The 19,631-nt window shown below is 42.4% G+C and overlaps 1 protein-coding gene across 1 annotated transcript; it reads right to left on the bottom strand.

Annotated features, from left to right (window-relative positions):
* Positions 1–13,183: 13,183 nt before the first annotated feature.
* On the bottom strand, positions 13,184–14,629 carry LOC103629813 (aminopeptidase M1-A). The gene is made up of 4 exons (XM_008650915.2): positions 14,567–14,629; positions 14,161–14,265; positions 13,961–14,077; positions 13,184–13,340 (listed from the first exon to the last, which is right to left on the bottom strand). Exons 1-4 carry the CDS (start codon positions 14,594–14,596, stop codon positions 13,221–13,223), a joined length of 372 nt encoding a protein of 123 aa, XP_008649137.1. The 5' UTR covers positions 14,597–14,629; the 3' UTR covers positions 13,184–13,220.
* Positions 14,630–19,631: the final 5,002 nt, after the last annotated feature.

The following is a 19,631-nucleotide window of genomic DNA, read 5'->3' as shown; positions in this document are numbered from 1 at the left end:
GACCGTTGGCTTTGCCACATGTCGCCCGTTGATCGCGCAGGCGATCGTTGGTTGTGGGCGGCTCTCACTCACCGGACAGTCCGGTGCGCCACCGTACAGTCCGATGAATTATAGCCACGGCGTCCTCGGTGCATTCTCGAGAGCGACGAGTTCATCGCCGAAGTCCCCGGGCGCGGGCGCTGAAGACTCACCGGACAGTCCGGTGCACCACCAGACAGTCCGGTGATTTTTGGCGAAGCCGCCCAGTCGATTCCCGAGAGCAGCTTGTTCACCGTCGAGCCGCCTGGGGCACCGGACACTATCCGGTGCACCACCAGACAGTCCAGTGTGCCAGGCCCGAGCTGATTTTGGCTGTACACAGCCAACTCTTTTCCAACGTCTTTCTTCTTTTCTTGGCACTGTTTCTAGCACTTAGATAAACATGTTAGTACTCAAAAACAATTCACTAAGTCTAGAAACATACCTTGTTCTTTGTTCTGCACTTCTCACTTATTTAGTACATAAGGACTCAATCAAAATGTGTTGGACATCTAATCACCAAAACACTTATAGAAATGGCCCAAGGGCACATTTCCCTTTCAATCTCCCCCTTTTTGGTGATTTATGCCAACACATTAAAAAGCAACAAAAGAAGTGCAATATCAATTCAAATTGAAGACCAAATTCTCTTTACTTAGTATTTGGCATATTTGGATCATTCTTTGCCACCACTTGGTTTGTTTTTGCAAATCAAATTCTTTTCCCTATCTCTAAGTCAAACACGCTTGTTTGTGTAAATATAGAGATATTCCAAGAGTGAAATTGATCAAGTGTCAAAAACTCCTCCTTTTCCCGTAATCAAAATTCTCCCCATAAGAGACCAAAATTTGCAGTAAGAGTATTTTGGACAAATCACAAATTCTAACTCTACTATTGTCAAAATTCACAAGTGGTTGGCTGATCCACTTGCTTTGGCCTTAATTTCTCCCCCTTTGGCATTAAGCACCAAAACGGGACCATTTTTGGCCCTTTAACCCCATTGCCTCACCAAAATGTTAACTAAGAGCAAAAAGGCAACGGGAGCATTAGTATGAACTTGGAATTAAATACACTAATATTGGAGTGCAGTGGAAGTCTTTTCATCGTCCAAGTTCATTTTCCCTTTCAATGGTCCTTCGAGGCTACTTCAAGTGTACTCAAGCAAACAAGTTAGTCTCAAAGGAGTCAAGTTGTAGTACATCTCCCCCTAAACATGTGCATCATTTGCATACGGACTTGTGAGGTCCGGGGATGACTTGTACAACTTGAGCACCACAAACATAATTGATTTAAATGCTCAAAGTAACATTATCAAAGGCATATAACACATGTATGCTATAGATCAATCCAAGTTACGCGAATCTAGGACATTTAGCTCACTACGCAACCTGCAAAACCTTTTCTCATCTAAAGGCTTAGTGAAGATATCGGCTAGCTGGTTCTCGGTGCTAATGTGGTACACATCGATATCTCCCTTTTGCTGGTGGTCTCTCAGGAAGTGATGCCGGATGTCTATGTGCTTAGTGTGGCTGTGTTCAACAGGATTATCCGCCAAGCAGATTGCACTCTCATTGTCACATAGGAGTGGGACTTGGCTCAGATTGTAGCCAAAGTCCCAGAGGGTTTGCCTCATCCAAAGCAGTTGCGCGCAACACTGTCCTACGGCAACGTACTCGGCCTCAACAGTGGATAGGGCAACAGATGTTTATTTCTTGGAACTCCAGGACACCAGGGACCTTCCTAGAAATTGGCACGTCCCTGATGTGCTCTTCCTACCAACGTTGCACCCGGCATAGTCGGAGTCTGAGTATCCAATCAAGTCAAAGGTAGACCCCTTTGGATACCAGACCCCGAAACAACACGTAGAAACTAAATACCTAAGAACTCGCTTAACGGCCACAAGGTGACATTCCTTGGGGTCAGATTGAAATCTAGCACACATGCATACAATAACCATAATGTCCGGTCTACTAGCACAAAGGTAAAGTAATGAACCTATCATTGACCGATATGCCTTTTGATCAACAAACTTACCTCCTTTGATGAGGTCAAGATGCCCATCAGTTCCCATCGGTGTCTTCGCGGGCTTGGCGTCCTTCATCCCAAACCTCTTGAGAAGATCTTGAGTGTACTTTGTTTGGGAGATGAAAGTGCCGTCCTTGAGTTGCTTCACTTGGAATCCAAGGAAGTAGGTCAACTCGCCCATCATCGACATCTCGAACTTTTGCATCATCACCCTCCTAAACTCCTCATAAGACTTTTGGTTAGTAGAACCAAATATTATGTCATTGACATAAATTTGGCAAACAAAAAGATCGCCATTACATGTCTTTGTGAAGAGAGTGGGATCGGCTTTCCCACCCTTGAAAGCATTAGAAATAAGGAAATCTCTAAGGCATTCATACCATGCTCTTGGGGCTTGCTTAAGTCCATAGAGCGCCTTAGAGAGCTTATACACATGGTCGGGATACCTGTCATCCTCAAAGCCAGGGGGTTGCTCCATGTATACCTCCTCCTTGATTGGCCCATTGAGGAAAGCGCTCTTCACATCCATTTGGAATAACCTAAAAGAATGGTGAGCAGCATAGGCTAATAATATCCGAATTGACTCTAGCCTAGCAACAGGAGCAAAAGTTTCCTCAAAATCCAAACCTGTGACTTGGGCATAACCTTTTGCCACAAGTCGAGTCTTGTTTCTTGTCACCACTCTATGCTCGTCTTGCTTGTTGCGGAACACCCACTTGGTTCCCACAATGTTTTACTTTGGACATGGCACCAGGCTCCAGACTTCATTTCTTTTAAAGTTGTTGAGCTCTTCCTGCATGGCCAACACCCAGTCCGGATCCTGCAAGGCCTCTTCTACCCTGAAAGGCTCAATAGAAGAGACAAACGAGTAATGCTCACAAAAATTAGCTAATCGTGAGCAAGTAGTTACTCCCTTGCTGATGTCATCCAGAATCTGATCGACGGGGTGATATCTTTGGATCGACGCTTGGACTTGAGTTGGAGGGGCCCGTGGTGCTTTTTCCTCCATAACATGTTCTTCCTGTGCTCCCCCTTGATCCTGCCCCTCTTCTTGAGGTACTTGTACATCGTCTTGAGTTGAGGGATGCACCATTATTGAGGAAGAAGGTTGATCTTGTTCATGTAGTTCTTGTGGTCGCACATCACCTATCGCCATCATGCGCATTGCGACCGTCGGAACTTCTTCTTCATCTATATCATCAAGATCAACTTGCTCTCTTGGAGAGCCATTAGTTTCATCAAATACAACGTCGCTAGAGACTTCAACTAATCCCGATGATTTGTTGAAGACCCTATATGCCTTTGTATTTGAGTCATATCCTAGTAAAAACCCTTCTACTGCCTTGGGAGCAAATTTAGAATGTCTACCTTTCTTCACCAGAATGTAGCATTTGGGCGCCTCCCTGGCGGGCGAAACTACCTCCCTATCGGACCGGCGCTATGGGCGGACTGGAGGAGACTCGGACCACGCATATAAAACCCCTCTCGGCCTCTGTTGAGCATACCTAGGGCGCCACCACCAGGACCCACTTCGAGCCATGAGACCCGCCGTAGTCGTTCGTCACCATCGTCGTCTCCCAACGCTCGCGAAGCGATCCCTGGGGTCCTAAAGCAAGTGTTGATTGTGCGCAAGGGCGTAATCGGGCGTGGGAAGCTGTGGAACGGCGGAGATTTTTCGCTGTTGTTATCACCGTCGCTGCGGATCGCGCTTCGTCGTGGACTGCTCGCCTGCGCGCACGAATCTCGGTATGGAACCCTTGCCCATATTCGCTTTAAGTTCCGCAACAAGAAGAACAGTTAGATTCAAAGTTAGTGCGCCTTTGTTGAGTTGTAATTTCGCCGGCAATGGCGTCGCCGTCACCGTGGGGCGCGCCGTTCTCTGTTGGGGGAAGGGAGATGAGCGAAGGGGAAAGGCGGGTTTTGGACGGTTGATGTGTAGATCAATGGTCCTAAGCGCGCCACCGCATAGATGAACCTGGGCTCTTGATTTCTAATCCGGTGGCAGAAAAGTTGGGCGACCTTCAATCTAATCGGGTGCGCTGAAATCAGATCGGACGGCTAGGAATCGTTAATACCCCTTCGCGACGGCAGTTTCACTAAAGAGCCCCTCTGTTTATTTAAAAACAACCCGCGGTCCATATTTCTGTACCATGTGTCTCTGTTTTCTTAGCACCGAGGCCTCTGACCTTCCTAAAATTTGAGGCCCAGTCCAGAATGTTATAAAATAAGAGAATATTAATTAAAATGGGTTTATAATATGAAAATAAAGGCTAGAACTTACTTAATTCATATAAAATGCATACTTAGTCCCAATTAACCCATTCCAATTTCTATAATTTTATAATATTATTGTTTATCATCTAGAGTCTCTGTTTTGGCATGAACACAGAAAGAAAATTTATTTCTCATGTAATTCCATTTCAAGCACATTAAACCTTTGGAAATTCATAATTCAAAATCGGTAACTCCAAAATTAATGATTCATGTTTCTAGATTTTTATTTTAATGTGTAGATTTTTATTGTGTATTTTACTCATGTTTGGTGTAATGTTATTTTTTGCTATACTATGTATGTATTGTGTTGATGCGAGTAGACGAGCAAGCCACTGTGGATTCCGAGGTTCAGCAAGTAGAGGTAGCTGAGCAGGAGCTCATTGAAGGCAAGTCGTGCCCTTGATCACTTACTTTTTCTCAGCCATGTTCTTATTAATTATAATGATCTGTATAGGTTAATTTTGATGGGATCCTTTAGGTCACCCCAGTTTTGGTTATCTTTATACCTTGTTCACCACTGGAATATTTTTGGGTAGTACATGCTATTGCTTTATATGGATTTGGGTATGGCGATACACTATTTATGATTACTCTTTTATTATCTTTTTATTATTACTGTTCATGTTAAGATCATTATATTAATGGAAACATGGAGCGACCACCCGGAAAAACAGTGCTACCACAAGGGTTTAATGGGACGCCCTTGGCTGATTAACTAGGAAAGCTAGTGGATGTCTTCCTTACCCGAAAGGGGCAAGGGCAGTATGGGAGTGGTCAGTGTAGGGAGGTCCTTGGGTTAATTTTGCTGCGATGGCAGTCAGGCGAGGGATTCCTGCACTGGAGCTCGAGCTTCCTATAAACTGTAGCGGGATTTCTGAAGCTAGTGGAACTTTGTAAAGGCCTCGTAGTGTTACCCTGCCTCGCCTCCTCGGTAGAGGTGTATGGGATTGGTCGTCTCTTAGCAGATGAGTAACATGACTTGTGGGTAAAGATGCACAACCTCTGTAGAGTGTAAAACTGGTATACTAGCCGTGCTTACGGTCATGAGCAGCTCGGACCCTCACATGATTAAACTATGGAATTAAAACTCAATTTGTCATTTGCATCACATTTGGGATTATTTTATTATTACTTTTCTTTATTGTTATTAAGGTTTGGTATTTACTTACACTTAGTAATTGCTAATAAAATTTTGACCAACTTATAAAAGCAATGCTCAGTTTCAGCCTCTATTTTGTTGATCGGCCTTATACTTCACATGAACTCCCACCTTTGGTGAGTTCATGCACATTATTCCCCACGACTTGTTGAGCTATGAACGTATGTGAGCTCACTCTTGCTGTCTCACACCCCCCACAGGAGAAGAACAGGTGGTCGAAGAGGAGTCGTCTAACACTGAGGCATTCGACTTGATCTAGGTGGCATCTCCCAGTCAGCTTTGTGGCGCCAGGGAATAATATTTAGTTCGCTTTACTTTATCATTTATTTTTGTAAGACTTCCGCTATGTAATAAGTACATTTATGATATTTATGACATTTATCTTTATGCACTCTATTATTATGTCTGTTATTCTTCCTTGGCGCACATATGAGATGTACCCAAATTTGTCCCATAAATCCGGGTGTGACAGGTCCTGTGGAGGGGAGAAGCTGATCGCGGAGTAGAGGTGTGAAGCGACAGGGATGTAGGAGACCGAAGAGGCTGGGAGGTAGGAAACGGGGGCGACGGCCAAGGGATAATACGTGGGGATGGCAGCGGGTGCGGGGGTGGGAGTGGGGTTAGGGTTGCGGGAGACGACAGCCTCAGCCTCGTCCGTCGTGCGTATCACCTCGTCGAGGTCGCAATCTGACTTTAGTTTAACGTGGGGTCCGAGTCTCGAGCGGACGGGGGAGGAGGCACCTTTGATGGGGGTGGGATCTGGATCTGGCGGTGGATGGGGGTGGAGGCGCTGCGGATGGGGCGGTCGGGCGACATCGGTGGCGTAGATTGCGTGATTAACGGAGCGCGGGTGAGAGAGTGTCGGAGACAGAACATGGTGCACGGGGTGTGGACGCCTACATTGCAAGCTTATAGAGTAGTAGAGATTAGTTTTGGGTTTAAAGTTTCATGAATGTATACTAAGACATCCTAAATGTTCAACAAACATTGTGTGCTTGTGTGGTTGTCGCCATGAGCAGCAACTGCCTTTAAATGGAGCCTCGTGCCGCATCATGGCGCTACAAACCTTCCGAGCTCGAGCCACCAGAACGCCACTCTCCACACTCTACTCGTTCTTTTGTTCCGGTTGCCGCTGCGACACCTGCGGAGGCTAGCCGAACCGCAGGTGAGCGCCTCCTCCACGTCAAGCCACAGAACCGGAGAAAACTAGAGGAGATTAAAGAGACTAAAATTCTCAATTATTCAATTTTGAATAAGAAGATAGTTTTATCCCTTTAATCTACCAGTCCCTCGCCTCCCCATGCGTGTTTCGGAGCTTCCAATGGGCTCTAATTGTGGACACAGGTGAGAGGAAGAAGACGACATTCGTATAGAACTGTTTCTTGTATTCTGCGTACACCGTTTTTTTTGTTACGAAGTACACCACATGTAGCCGAACTAACATAGTAGCATAATGGTAAGCCGCTTAACTTTTGTAGCCCGCTGAGCGGACCTCGGGTCCTGGCGCATCCTATTTTTCTAATTATCCATTTATTTTTGTAATTAATCATAATCATATTCTGTATAGCTAATATCTTTTGCAGATGAAGCACATATTATATTTTTTTCTAAAACTAAACTCTACATATTGATTACTAAAAATACATAACATACTCATATTTATACTTATTGTGTGATTGGTTAAATGTACACGTATATGTTGGTGATAGTTGGAGTAGAGCTGATCCCGAATGACGACCGGCTAGAGCCGCCGGCCAGGAACCCTACACCAAGGAGTATGCAAGTGAAGTCAAGTCTCACTGACCTCTTACTTTAATCATGATTGATCCCAAGTAAGGTTAATTAATAAAAATAATTAGACATAGGCTTGCATGAAATATTACACCGTATGTCGAGTGGATGAGTGAAACTCTGCTTGTTGCCATGATTGCATATGATGTCCTCTCATGCATACTTATACTACACCGTGTCACATTAGCAACACGAATAGGAAATGATGCCAGGGTGGTGTGGTATTTGTTAGTGTTTGTGCTACCGTGATGGTAGACTGACAACCGAGCTATGTTATGGTAGCATCTCGGGTTGTTGTTGGTATGGGTGTGGCTGCCCTAGTGAGCCATAAGGACCTTATGTTGTGGTGCCATCTGCAGGATCAAGGATACTGGCTAGAGGGGGCGTGAATCAACGGTTTCGACTAAGATCAAAGACACTTGCAAATTTAATTAGAACAACAAGAGAATTAAATTCTCTAGCCTATGTTGAGCTAAACTCGATTTGCAAACTAGGGTGAGCAATTGATCAATAAGTTTAGTAATGAAAGATGGAACATAAGTAATACAAGAGAGAGTGATGAAACAAAGTAATCAACAAGAGTGACACCAGATTTTTTACCATGGCCTCGGTGATTGCTGATCACCCCTAATCCACGTTGAGGTGGATTTAATGCACTCACCCGCCCCTCTATCAATAATCTGCTTGATCTCTTGAGTCGGATGGTAAAAGAACCGGTCGAACCCAATTCCACTAATGTCACTTTTCACCAATCCAGTGACGCAAGCGCACACCTCTCACAATCGATCATGCGGCCTCTCCACAACCTTCGCCAGAGAGTTCGATGGAGAATTCTTTACCAAGCCGTAAGGGAGGTGGCAACCTTCAAGAGTAACATGTTGTCAACGCTTGCTTGATAAATCACCTAGTGCCTCAAAGATCAATAACTTGATACAATGCATTAGAGCTCTCTCAAACCCACTAGAATGCGATCTATAACAACCTATGTGAGCTAGAGAGGTTTGGAGGCTTGAATGTCCTCAATAGATGGTTCAAATGGCCAAGAGAGGTGTCCAACACCCAGACTCCATCTTTTTATAACACCCTCTCCAAAACTAGCTATTATGGACAAACTGCCCCTTTTCTATGCACTTACGTACAGTCCACCCTTCACTTTAATATTTACTTTCCATTTGAAAACATGTTAGAGATGTCAGAAAAGCAAGGTGCAGACGGTCCGCCGTCCCTACACAGGAACGTCCAAAACTCTAGCTCCACTGGCTTTTATACCTACGAACAGTCTAGCACCTAGGCACGGATGGTCCACGACCTGGAAACTTGCACCGTCGTGACCTAAGCATGGACAATCCGTAAGTCACAACTCAACAGCCACACAACCGGTTAAAATAATTATTTACATATTTCATCTAATCTAGTCCATTATTAACATGACATATCTATGAGTCAAATCTAAGGCCTACAAAGCGACATATGGCTATGATTTTTCACGTATTTTTACAAACCTCAACTAAAACAGAATGATACAACACTTGATTTTTCTCAACACAGATAAAACTTAACACGGGGAGCGGATAAAACTGGTTTGATAGATTGTTCTTCTATTTTCTAGCAATTTACACATATTTAAATACAATTTAAATTTATTTTTGCGGATATGCTTTTGGTTTTTGCACAGAGGTGTTTAAATTTTCGCATGAGACAGTATGTGGTAAGGTGTTGTCTAATGTCCATGAGAGACCTTTCGACATCGTACCAGAGGCCCGGACGTAGTTTGGTGATGACCCGTCTTGTGTTGCTGACGTGGGCTTGTATCGTCTTGTGTTGCTGACATGGTCTTGTATCATTGGGTCGGCCTTCTCTTACGCCAGTCTTAGATAAGTGAAAGGGAAATAGGCTTACACCTTTTCCTAATTGATTTTGGTGGTTGAATTGCCCAACACAAATAATTGGACTAACTAGTTTGCTCTAGAATAAATGTTCTACAGGTGCCAAAGGTTCACATCAAACCAATACAAAGTCAAAAGAAATGGCTAAAAAGAAAGGAGCAAAGGAAACCGAAGTGCTTCCTGGTCTGGCGCACCGGACTGTCCGGTGTGCCACCGGACAGTGTCCGGTGCACCAGGGAAGATCGACTTCAAACTCTTCACCTTCGGGTTTCCCAGGCGCACCTCTGCTATAATTCACCGGACTGTCCGGTGTACCACCGGACTGTCCGGTGCGCCAGCGGAGCAATGGCTATCTGCGCGCAACGGTCGACTCTGCAAAGTGAATAGTGCAATTCAGATGTCAGAGCAGACGGTCAGAGGGGCACCGGACTGTCCGGTGTCGCACCGGACTGTCCGATGCCACATGAGGACAAAGCCTCCAACGGTCGACCAGCTCCAAGCCCTAACGGGAGGATGACGTGGCAGCACACCGGACACTGTCCGGTGCGCCCATCGCCAGCAGACTTCTCCAACGGCTACAATTTTGGTTGGTGGCTATAAATACCACCCCAACCGGCCACTTCAATGTGTGGGAGCCCAAGCAACATTCCAAGTCATCTAGTTGACATACTCAAGCCCTCCCAACCACATATATTCATTGATCCATCCTATACACAAGATTTAGACCACTACAACCCACACAAGTGCTACAAAAGCGAGAGCAAGCAAAAGAAAGCCTCTCGTGTGATTTAGCTCTAGTGCCTTGTGAGATTCATTGAGAGATAGTGTGCACTACATCTTTGTGTTCATTTGCGCGTGGAGTTTTGACTCCCATTGAACTTCCTCCAAAGTTTTGGAGGCTTGTAAAGCTAGCAAGAGACACCAAAGTGTGTGGTGGTCCTTGCGGGATCTTGAGTGATCCGTGAGAAGAAGAAGAGCTCGCCGGTCTTGCGTGATCGGTGGAGAGAGAGGGAAAGGGTTGAAAGAGACCCGTCCTTAGTGGACTCCTCAACGGGGACTAGGCCTTCGAGGGCCGAACCTCGGTAAAACAAATCACCCGTGTCTCGTGTGCTTATTGCTTGTGATTTGTTTATGCTTTCCCCTTCCAAGTTCTTCTTGCACGATTTGTTTGTGCTTTCTCTTTCCAAGTTCTTCTTGCACTATTCTTTGCTAATATTATTTGGTGTTGCTTAAAGTTAAATTCTCATTTAGTAAAGCAACACCTTGCAAGGAAGAACTTAAGTGATTATTCTTTTTATCTAAACCCTCTTGCTTTATTCTCATAGACTTATTAGTAGTATTGTTTTGTCAATTCCGCATTATTTGAAAGCAATACTCTTTACAAGCAAAGGACTTAGTTTTTATACTCCGATATTTGTATATCTTGTTCTAACCACTAATCAAGGGATCTAGTTGGGGGATAAAGTTTTAATTTTCAGGTTTTGCCTATTCACCCCCCCTCTAGGCGACTTTCAATAAGGTTGCTCGGTAAATACTTGGTCGTCTGCTCCGTCTCGCAAGGCTACTCGACGGAGACTTGGTCGCCCTCTTTTGCCTCACAAGGTTACTCGACAGGGACTTGGTCGTGCGCTCCGTCTCGCAAGGTTGCTTGGCACGAATTTCTTAGGTTTTGTTTGGACACCTGTTCCTAGGTGCCCAAAGATAACTAAATAGTGAATTAGTACAAAAAAGTGCGGGAAATTTGTTTTGCACACCAGACCAAATTGGGAAAGGCCGTGAAGTGCTTGCCCTCGATGAGGAAGAAGTTGGCGCTTGCTGCAGGCGAGGCGGTCGGCTCCGGCGAGCTCTGCTAGCTATAGCTTCGGACGCGGTTGGTCGTGCAAGGAGTAGGGGTGGACGTTAGGGTTACCCGAAAAAATCGGGTTGGATAGTTCGAGTAATTTAAATTTTGGGTTTTGGGAAACGATACCCAAAAGTACAACGAGCTTTACAATACCTGAAAAGTCGTGTATCCGGAATTTCAGGTTCAGATTCGGCTATTTCCGAACTAATCGAATGGTTGTGTGAGCTTTTATAAAACACATGCATCTATTAAATTAGTATAAAATACATTTTAAATAATAATATACATAGATATAAAAAGTATAGATAATCTATAATCACAAGTTATACACACCGACATATAATTATAGATGCATAAATTAATAACTAGGTATATGCCCGTGCGTTGCTACGGAATCAATATGATAAAATCCATAGATATGTAAAAACACTATTTGTTATTCTATATTCTTGCTAGCATCACTCATATTGGATGTTTACATACTTAAAAGATATAACAAAGTGTCCGTTCATTGCTATAGAGATGAGTGTGAATGTGGTTTCAAGGAAACAACCATACAATGCAATACTAAAATAGAAAATAACAATTAAAAATCTACAACAAAACATAACATAAAGATAAATAATGTATGAAACACGCCATCGTAGAATAACATCTTTACTCTTTGTTGATGGTTCCAAGTGCAGGAGTACTTGGAGAACTGATCCTGAGTCTCTGACCATTAGAAAGACGCACTACCGTCGATCAGTTTCAACGATGCAGAAAAAGAAATGACGAAAGAAACATAGGCTGCATGAAACTTCAGTAGAGCAAATGATGTTAGAAACATAGCATAAAAAGTGAATAACCTTGTCAGCAGCTGCTTGTAGCGTGACATGGTCACCCCATTCACCATACCTGGAAAAGATTATTTTCAATAATACAACAGTCAGAAAAATCACAAATTCAGGGACTTCTATTATTGAAGCGGCAAAGTTAATATAGTAATATCCATACTTCTTCATTTTCTTGCAATAATGTTTATATTTTATTGGAATGTAACCTTCATATAAGGAGTTACATTCCTTGAGCTGCAAAAAGAGAAAAACAACACATATAAGCATGCATGCCTCTCAGGAATGAAAAAAATATTAGACCAATGGTTAGAAAATTATGTTTCTGAATACTTCATCTATTCTTTTTTCGATAGGAAATGTTTTATTTGATTTTGTTCTCAAATAGAATGAGCCTGATAAGTTGCTTAGGACAATAAGGCTTTATTATTGTTGTTGCTGTATCAAAGAAATACTGAAATAGAATGGGCATGAGTTGGTGTACCTGACAATTTCCATCACCAGATACTCTCACCTCAAACAAGCTGTATGCATTTAGCCTACAAAGAACACTTAATCGTGAACACATGTTGATGTTTTATCTATAACCGAAACAGGCACAAGCTACAAGAGACTGAAGTTCCATATCCCCAAAAGAGTTGAAAGAAATTTAATATCTAAAAGGGAAAAATTGGAAATGCAGTTTATGTGTTGTACAATTATCGATATCAAGGAAGAAAACAGAACCACAAAGTGTAGGCTGAAAATTATATAACTTTAGTGGACACAGACAAGGGAAAAGAAAAAGAAAAGTGTATGCAGGGAAAAAGAGAGGCCTAGCTGAACAAAGTTAACTGTAAAAGAGAGGAACACATGTTGATGGCAAAACTGGGAGAGTCTTCTTCACATTTTCCTCTAATTCCTTTTATACACAGTTTCAGTTATAAGTACTGCCAAGGGACTCAATAATGGTCATATTCTAACAATGTAAAAAATGTTTAGTTTGAACCACACAAACAGGAGAAAATTATTTAATAATTTGTAAACATTGAAAAATAATGAATCAAAGCCTCATGAGCCTTTTGTCCATCCTTTCCAGATTCAGAACTTTAAGAATAGCCTCATGAGCCTTTTGTTCCTGCAGGGCACAAATGACGTTTTAACAGAGAATGTGAATACCAAACCAAAAATGACTCAGACCAAAGAAAACAGATGTGACTTACATGTAGCAACAAAGGAATGCGCCAGATACTGGAAACATCATACAAAGTGATAATATTTGCTGCCTACAAAAAAACAATGAAGAAATAACTTCCTGGAGTGAAGTGTCTACATCATATGAAGCTTTGAATTAAAATGTTTCCCTACCGGAACTTGGCAAAAATGGGAGAGTTTCTCCTTCACATTTTCCTCTAATTCCTTTTATACACAGTTTTAGTTATAAGTACTGCCAAGGGACTCTTTTGACAACTAAATCCATGCTTTTGACCAGAGCTAGAACTCTCCTCCTGAATGTTTGGCAAGCTTGCTGTCTGAGAAAATAAAGGATTAAATGTCAAGTATCCGTAAGAAAACAGCAGGCCCATTTCCTCGCCAAGCAAAACAAATATCTACATTACCTAAATCATTCTCTACCAACGCCATTGAGCCACAAACAAGTTGACTGATTAGAATATGTTACAGGCCCCAAAAAATATTCAGCTTGCATAATGGCATTAAACTGGCCATTATACAACCACATATCATTTTTCATCATCACACTACTTTAATCATATTCTAATCAATAATTTTGCTAATATAGAACAAACAAAATTTTGTTAATCATATTCTAATTAATAGGCTTGCAAGTACCACCACACCAGGAAGTAGAACAACTCAAAACATTCATAAAACATAAACTGGGATGTGTGTATCCCAAGTCCCAACTTCAGTCTCAATTGAGCTATCCACCTATGTTTTGCCACTAAATAAATGCATGTAAAGCCAATCATATCATATTTATTTTTAGGACTGGTAAAATTAGGGAAGCTATCAACACTCAATCAATGCACCGAACATCCAAATTCACTAAGAATGTAATATATACATCTGTAAATTCCCACAGAGCACAGATATGGTCATAACATTGCAAAGTAACAAAAAATTTTGTTACCTCAATTGGATGTGAACCTGCAAGAGCATCCAACTTGAAACCTATTGTAGATTCCTCTAGAAACTGAGTCCAAACATTCCATTCAGGAAAGAACTGATCTGCAGCTAAGTAAGACACCTGCAATGGAAAGAAAAATATTATATGAACAACATAAATTATATAGATCTTTGCAATTACTTAATTTTGTTCTAATTTATTACCCAAGTCGCAAAGCCCTCATTAAGCCACATATGTGTCCACCATTCCATTGTGACAAAATTTCCAAACCATTGATGAGCTAATTCATGAGCTACAACAACTGCAACCTGGATAGAGAAATATACAAATAGCAAAACATCATTATATATAGTTGGTGTGACAGCACATGGGAATAAAACAGCTACTGCAAATCTGATCAAACCACTACAAAATAATATCGCATCTTCCTGCACTAATGACTATTAAATTATTTGGCAAAAAGAAAATTGATGTGCAGTCACGTTCAGCATTGTCCACTGTGGCCTGATTCAAATGGTTTTACATGTCATGGGAAGATACATAATTACACATTATCAACTTAGTATATAAGTACAGTAATTGAAATAATACAATTGCATAGTGACCAACCCGTTGCTTATTGGCAGCTGCAGAGTGCATCTCATCAAATAGCAATGTTGTTTCACGGTATGTAACAACATGGAGGTTCATACTTGAGCTAATGAGTAATGACTCCATGAACAAAACCTTTTGTTCAGTCACAAGGTGCACATGGATTTCTTTCACCAATTTTTGTACAAGAATCAAACATGGAGGTTCATACTTGAGCTAATGAGTAATGACTCCATGAACAGAGTGGTGGATCGTTACAGTTTCCGTTTACCAATTTTTTATTTACAAGAGCTTTGTATCAGATTATTGTTAGTAGTAATATTTAGTAAAAATAAAATACCTTATCCAAAGCACCAGTATGCATCCAACGACTGTTTCCCAAAAGGTGCGAGAACTTTGTTCTTGATTTTGTCAGACTAAATGTGGGTGAACTTTGTACTACAGTTTTTGTTTAAATAAACTTTGGACTGTTTAAATTACTGATGCATCCAACCACTGTTTTTGTTTAAATATATCTGATAAAATGTTTATTTACTGTTTGTTGATACACGACCAGATGCCCAGTTGAGTTCACCCAAAAGGTTTATTACAACACAAAAAAAATCTGAGATAAAATGATTTTTATTTAAATGAACTTTGTACTGCAGTATTTACAGACATATTTTGGCACCTGGCCGTTTACTGTTTTTGTTTTACTGATAGCTGCTGCTATTACCATCTTTTGGGTGAAGTGAATCAGATTTTTGTTTAAATGAACTTTGTACTGTTTAAATTACTGATGCATAGTTTTGCAGACTTAAACAGTATGTATCTTGGATTTAAATGAACTTTGTACTGCAGTTTTAACAGACATATTTTGGCACCTGGTAATGTAGTTTCTGTTTTACTAATAGCATGAATCAGTGACCAAAACATGTGATTTGAGCAACTCCTGTGATGATTATAGTTGTTGTCTGCGGAGTTGTTGAACTTTGTACTGCGGACATCTTGGTGCAAGGTCGGCGCTTGGGGAAGGCCAGTGATGGTGGGATGTAGGCGGCGCGCATAGTTGGCCGGTGATGGCGGGATGGAGGCACCGCGCGTGGGGTTGGCTGAGGCATGGTGAAGGCTGTGGACGCCCACAATAGGAACATATAGAGTAATAGGGATTAACAAGGAAAAGCACCTTCAGATTTCCAAGAACATTATGAGTCTATAGATCATCATAGAGCGGTGTGACATTACTAAATATTTTGTAGCTTCATAATCAAAATGAAAGGAAAGAACATGTGACTAAACGATGAAAGGATGAGGAACAAACGGACAAAAAAATCATAGAAAGCTCCCTTCCAAGCCTTGATTTATGACAAAGCACACCTAAAATTAACTAAGAGCACGTCCTAATCTCGGCCATTGGCGCTGCCACACTGTGCTGGCTTACATGAAGCTAGTATCGATGATTCATTATAAAGGAGAGGGAAAATAATGTTTTAACAAAGAACTACAAACATACCTGAAAAAGATGGGCCAAGCAGAGTAGTGTGGTACCATCATCTAGAATCTCAAATGTTGACAACAGGTAATGGTAACAGAAAATATACAAGTAATCAGATTCATGGGTTAATGGTAACTGAAGGGGAAGAACAGGTACAATGATACCTACAACCTAACAATTCCAACATTACCAGGAAGACTTTGTAGCATTTCGAGCTCATCTCATTCTGTACCAAGAACAAATCGTTAAGCTTCGATGACATGAAAACAAACAGCAGAAAGGTTCAGACGGTAAGCGAATATACCTCATGAGTAAAAGCAAGGAAAAAGGGTGAGCAGACTTGCTGACCATATAGGATAATGCTAGAGAGTATAATAGAGACATACTGAATGGGTATAATAGAGATAGACTGAATGGGTATAATGCTAGAGAGTATAATAGAGATAGACTGAATGGGTATCGTGAGCCCATTGCAATCTTACGCAGACCACTTCATCAAGTGGCTCTCTGACACCTTTGCCATCATCCTTAAGTAGACACCTAAAATTAATTGACAGCGTATGATATGTGTACCTTGAATGCACTCGTGTTAGCTTCAGACAAAGTTGTCGATGAGGCTTCGCTCGCCGGCGATGTCTAAGATCTTCAAAATCTCCACGACTCGGATCACGATGTGGAAGGAAAAGATGTGCGTAAACAGCTAGCTACAAAATCAAGAAACACGAAGCAATCAATAAAGTTTACATGTATGAAAACCAGATTTCTGGCAAACTATTTCATCTATTACAAACATTAAAATCTGGAACAAACACTACATAGATGCAACAAACACTACACGCACGTAAACCCTAAACCCCAATTAATTAAGATAAATTGGAAACAAAAAAACTTAGGATTTAGATGCAGTAGGTTTCAGTTAGATAAATTGGAAACAAAAAACCTAGTATTCAGAAGCTGAACAAAATTTAGCAGTTCATGCACACATGTTCAGCCACGCATGGTGTACTAACTGACCCATGTAGATAAATTATTTGCTATTGTTTGTGAATAGCATTAATCTAATGTCATGATCATGAGCATGACTGTACTTATTAGAATAAATCTAATGAAATGATCTATGCAACACTGTACTTATTAGAATTAATCTCATGAAAACATCCACGCATAATCTCATGAAAACATCCAACAACTTCAAAGGAACATGAAAAAAAATCCACTTTAACTTATTGTATGGCAAATGCATTCTCCAAAGGGTTCATGTCAAACATGTACAATTAAAATGATAAACATAATTGGTATCAAATAGACAACATACCTTTGGGTTTAGGTTCTTCACTTCCTCCTGGAATGATTTCGTTGTCGGTCGAGCGCCTCCCGCCGTCTCCTATCAACACGCCGCTGCCTCGATCGCAGACTCGAAATCTCCTCTGGAACACAAAGACGTGCAGTGTGCTGGCCCCCCAAATTGTTGGGACAACAGCAAGTTGTCCACCCTCCACATGCACAACAAGCGAACCCACCGATCCCAGTAAAAAAGGATTCAGGCTTAGATTTGCCTTAGAGCGAAGGGGAGAGGGAAGATCCCGCGGGATAGGAACCGGTCGTAGAACAGCAGCAACAACATCATCATCAATCCACACGCAGAGGCTAGGGATTGATTCGTTACCAGGAACCGACGGAAGCCGTGGGAGGTACGCTGTGGATCTCCGCCCCGCTGCGACGGCGGCCCAGGAGCGCACTGGGGCGGATGGCGAGGCGACGCGCAACTTCAGCCCGGCGGCTCGTTGGTTCTCGCTCACCGGGCGGTGGCGCCTCGACTGAAGCTGAAGCGCGGTGGGGAGTGGGAGGGGCGCGGGCGGCGGCGACTGGGCGAGGGCTCGGCTCGTTCGAGGAGGTCGGCTGCTACTTGTGCTATTGTGCTTGCGACCGCTTCTCTCGCGAGTCGCGCCCGCGCGCGTCCTCTTTGGTAGCCGAGGGCGCTTGCTTATTCCCGCGGGACGGGGCTCGCACGGCGGCACAGGGCAGGCAGGCTCACGCACGGGCGCGCGGGGCAGGCACGGGGTCGATGGAAGGTGGTCGTTGATGGCGGCGGATTTGCAGCAGTGGATCACGGCAGGCAGTGGCTGGCGAGATTTGAGCGCGCGGGGAGGAGGGCGCGATGGGGCGCGTGGAGGTAATTTGGGAGCGGGGCGCGGCTGCCACGAAGCGTGCGCGATTTGTGGGCGCGGACAATGGCTGCCATGGATCGCGGCTAACTACAGGGCGCGAAGATGGCGGCGAGAGAGCGCGCAGACGGCGGGCGAGAGGGACAGCATAGAGGGGAGAGCGGGGGCTGGCCTGGCGGCGAGATAGCGCGTAGATTGCGGCTCTGGCGGCGGACAGCAGAGAGCGGGGGCGCGAGAGAGGAGAGCGGGGATGTCAGAACCGTGCACCAAAAAAATGTGAACGTCTACACTAACGTCTTATGTAGTAGTAGAGATTTAAGGGAACAAATGATTTTTTGGAAGTTAAAGGACCGTGGTGAAATACAAACTTCTGTTTTGTGATGATAGGAATGCGTGTAACAATCAGCTCACAGAAGACCTTAATGCATGTTCCACTTTCAGAATTGGCAAATTCATATATTAAATAAAATTTCAGAATTGTTCCACTTCTGCCATACTCTAGAAGAAAATATGATGCACAAGGTATCTTAAGAAAAACATCATGCTTCGAGCTCATAAATGATGCATATTCTGATTCGTGTATGAGGCAAAGAAATATCAGAGTTGTAAGTAGTTATTTAGATTTCTTACTGTCAACTCATAAGTGCTAGCATGTCAGATTATTATGACAGAAGTAACTGCCTATCTTGTGAAATAGAAACTTTAGTGAAAATAACATAAAAGGGAAAACCTTGTCCTCTTTAGAAGTTGTGGTTGAATTCCATGGTAGCCGAAAGAATAAACAAAACCTGCAAAGAAAAATAGGCTATCCAATTATCAACATGGCAAACTTATTTAGATAATGCAGTAAAGGTAAATGGTTTTGTATAGGCACTAAAAAGGAAAAAAATTAGCTGCAAAATTTACCTCACTTGCTTAAGATTTCCTTCGCGTTTCTTTCAACTTCTACAACTACAGAGATCAGGACAGACACCTGAGATCACAGAAAATTGAGACATGCACTTATCATTGAATAATCTATGGTAGAAGGAGGAAACATGTGTTGGGATCTTTACATATTTTATCATATCGAATTCTGTACGATTTTGGTATATCCAAAAGTTGAATCTCATTCTCATAGCCATGGTGGGAGGCTATGTAATGCAAAATAATTTCACAACAGTTGTGATAAGTAGCTATAGCCTCTATGGAGGCAAAGGTCGATTACGTTTTCTCACCATCTAAAAAAATTATTTTGATCAAGCAAATAATATTGCAAAGAATAATTAAATAAAGCATATTGCCATAGCTACTGCCCTGCCATCTACTGGCCAAAGCTCCAGGTTGCACAACAACACAAGAACGACAAAGGCAAACTAACACATTAGGCAATGACATTAAAATATCCAAGCCTGCTATTCAAGCTACATTGTAATGGTAAGCGACGATTAAAACTAAATTACAT

The sequence above is a fragment of the Zea mays genome, chromosome 6 (assembly GCF_902167145.1).
Source record: "Zea mays cultivar B73 chromosome 6, Zm-B73-REFERENCE-NAM-5.0, whole genome shotgun sequence".
Classification (NCBI taxonomy): Eukaryota; Viridiplantae; Streptophyta; class Magnoliopsida; order Poales; family Poaceae; genus Zea; species Zea mays.
Note: the sequence above shows the minus strand (reverse complement) of the source record. Positions and strands in the feature narration are given on the sequence as shown.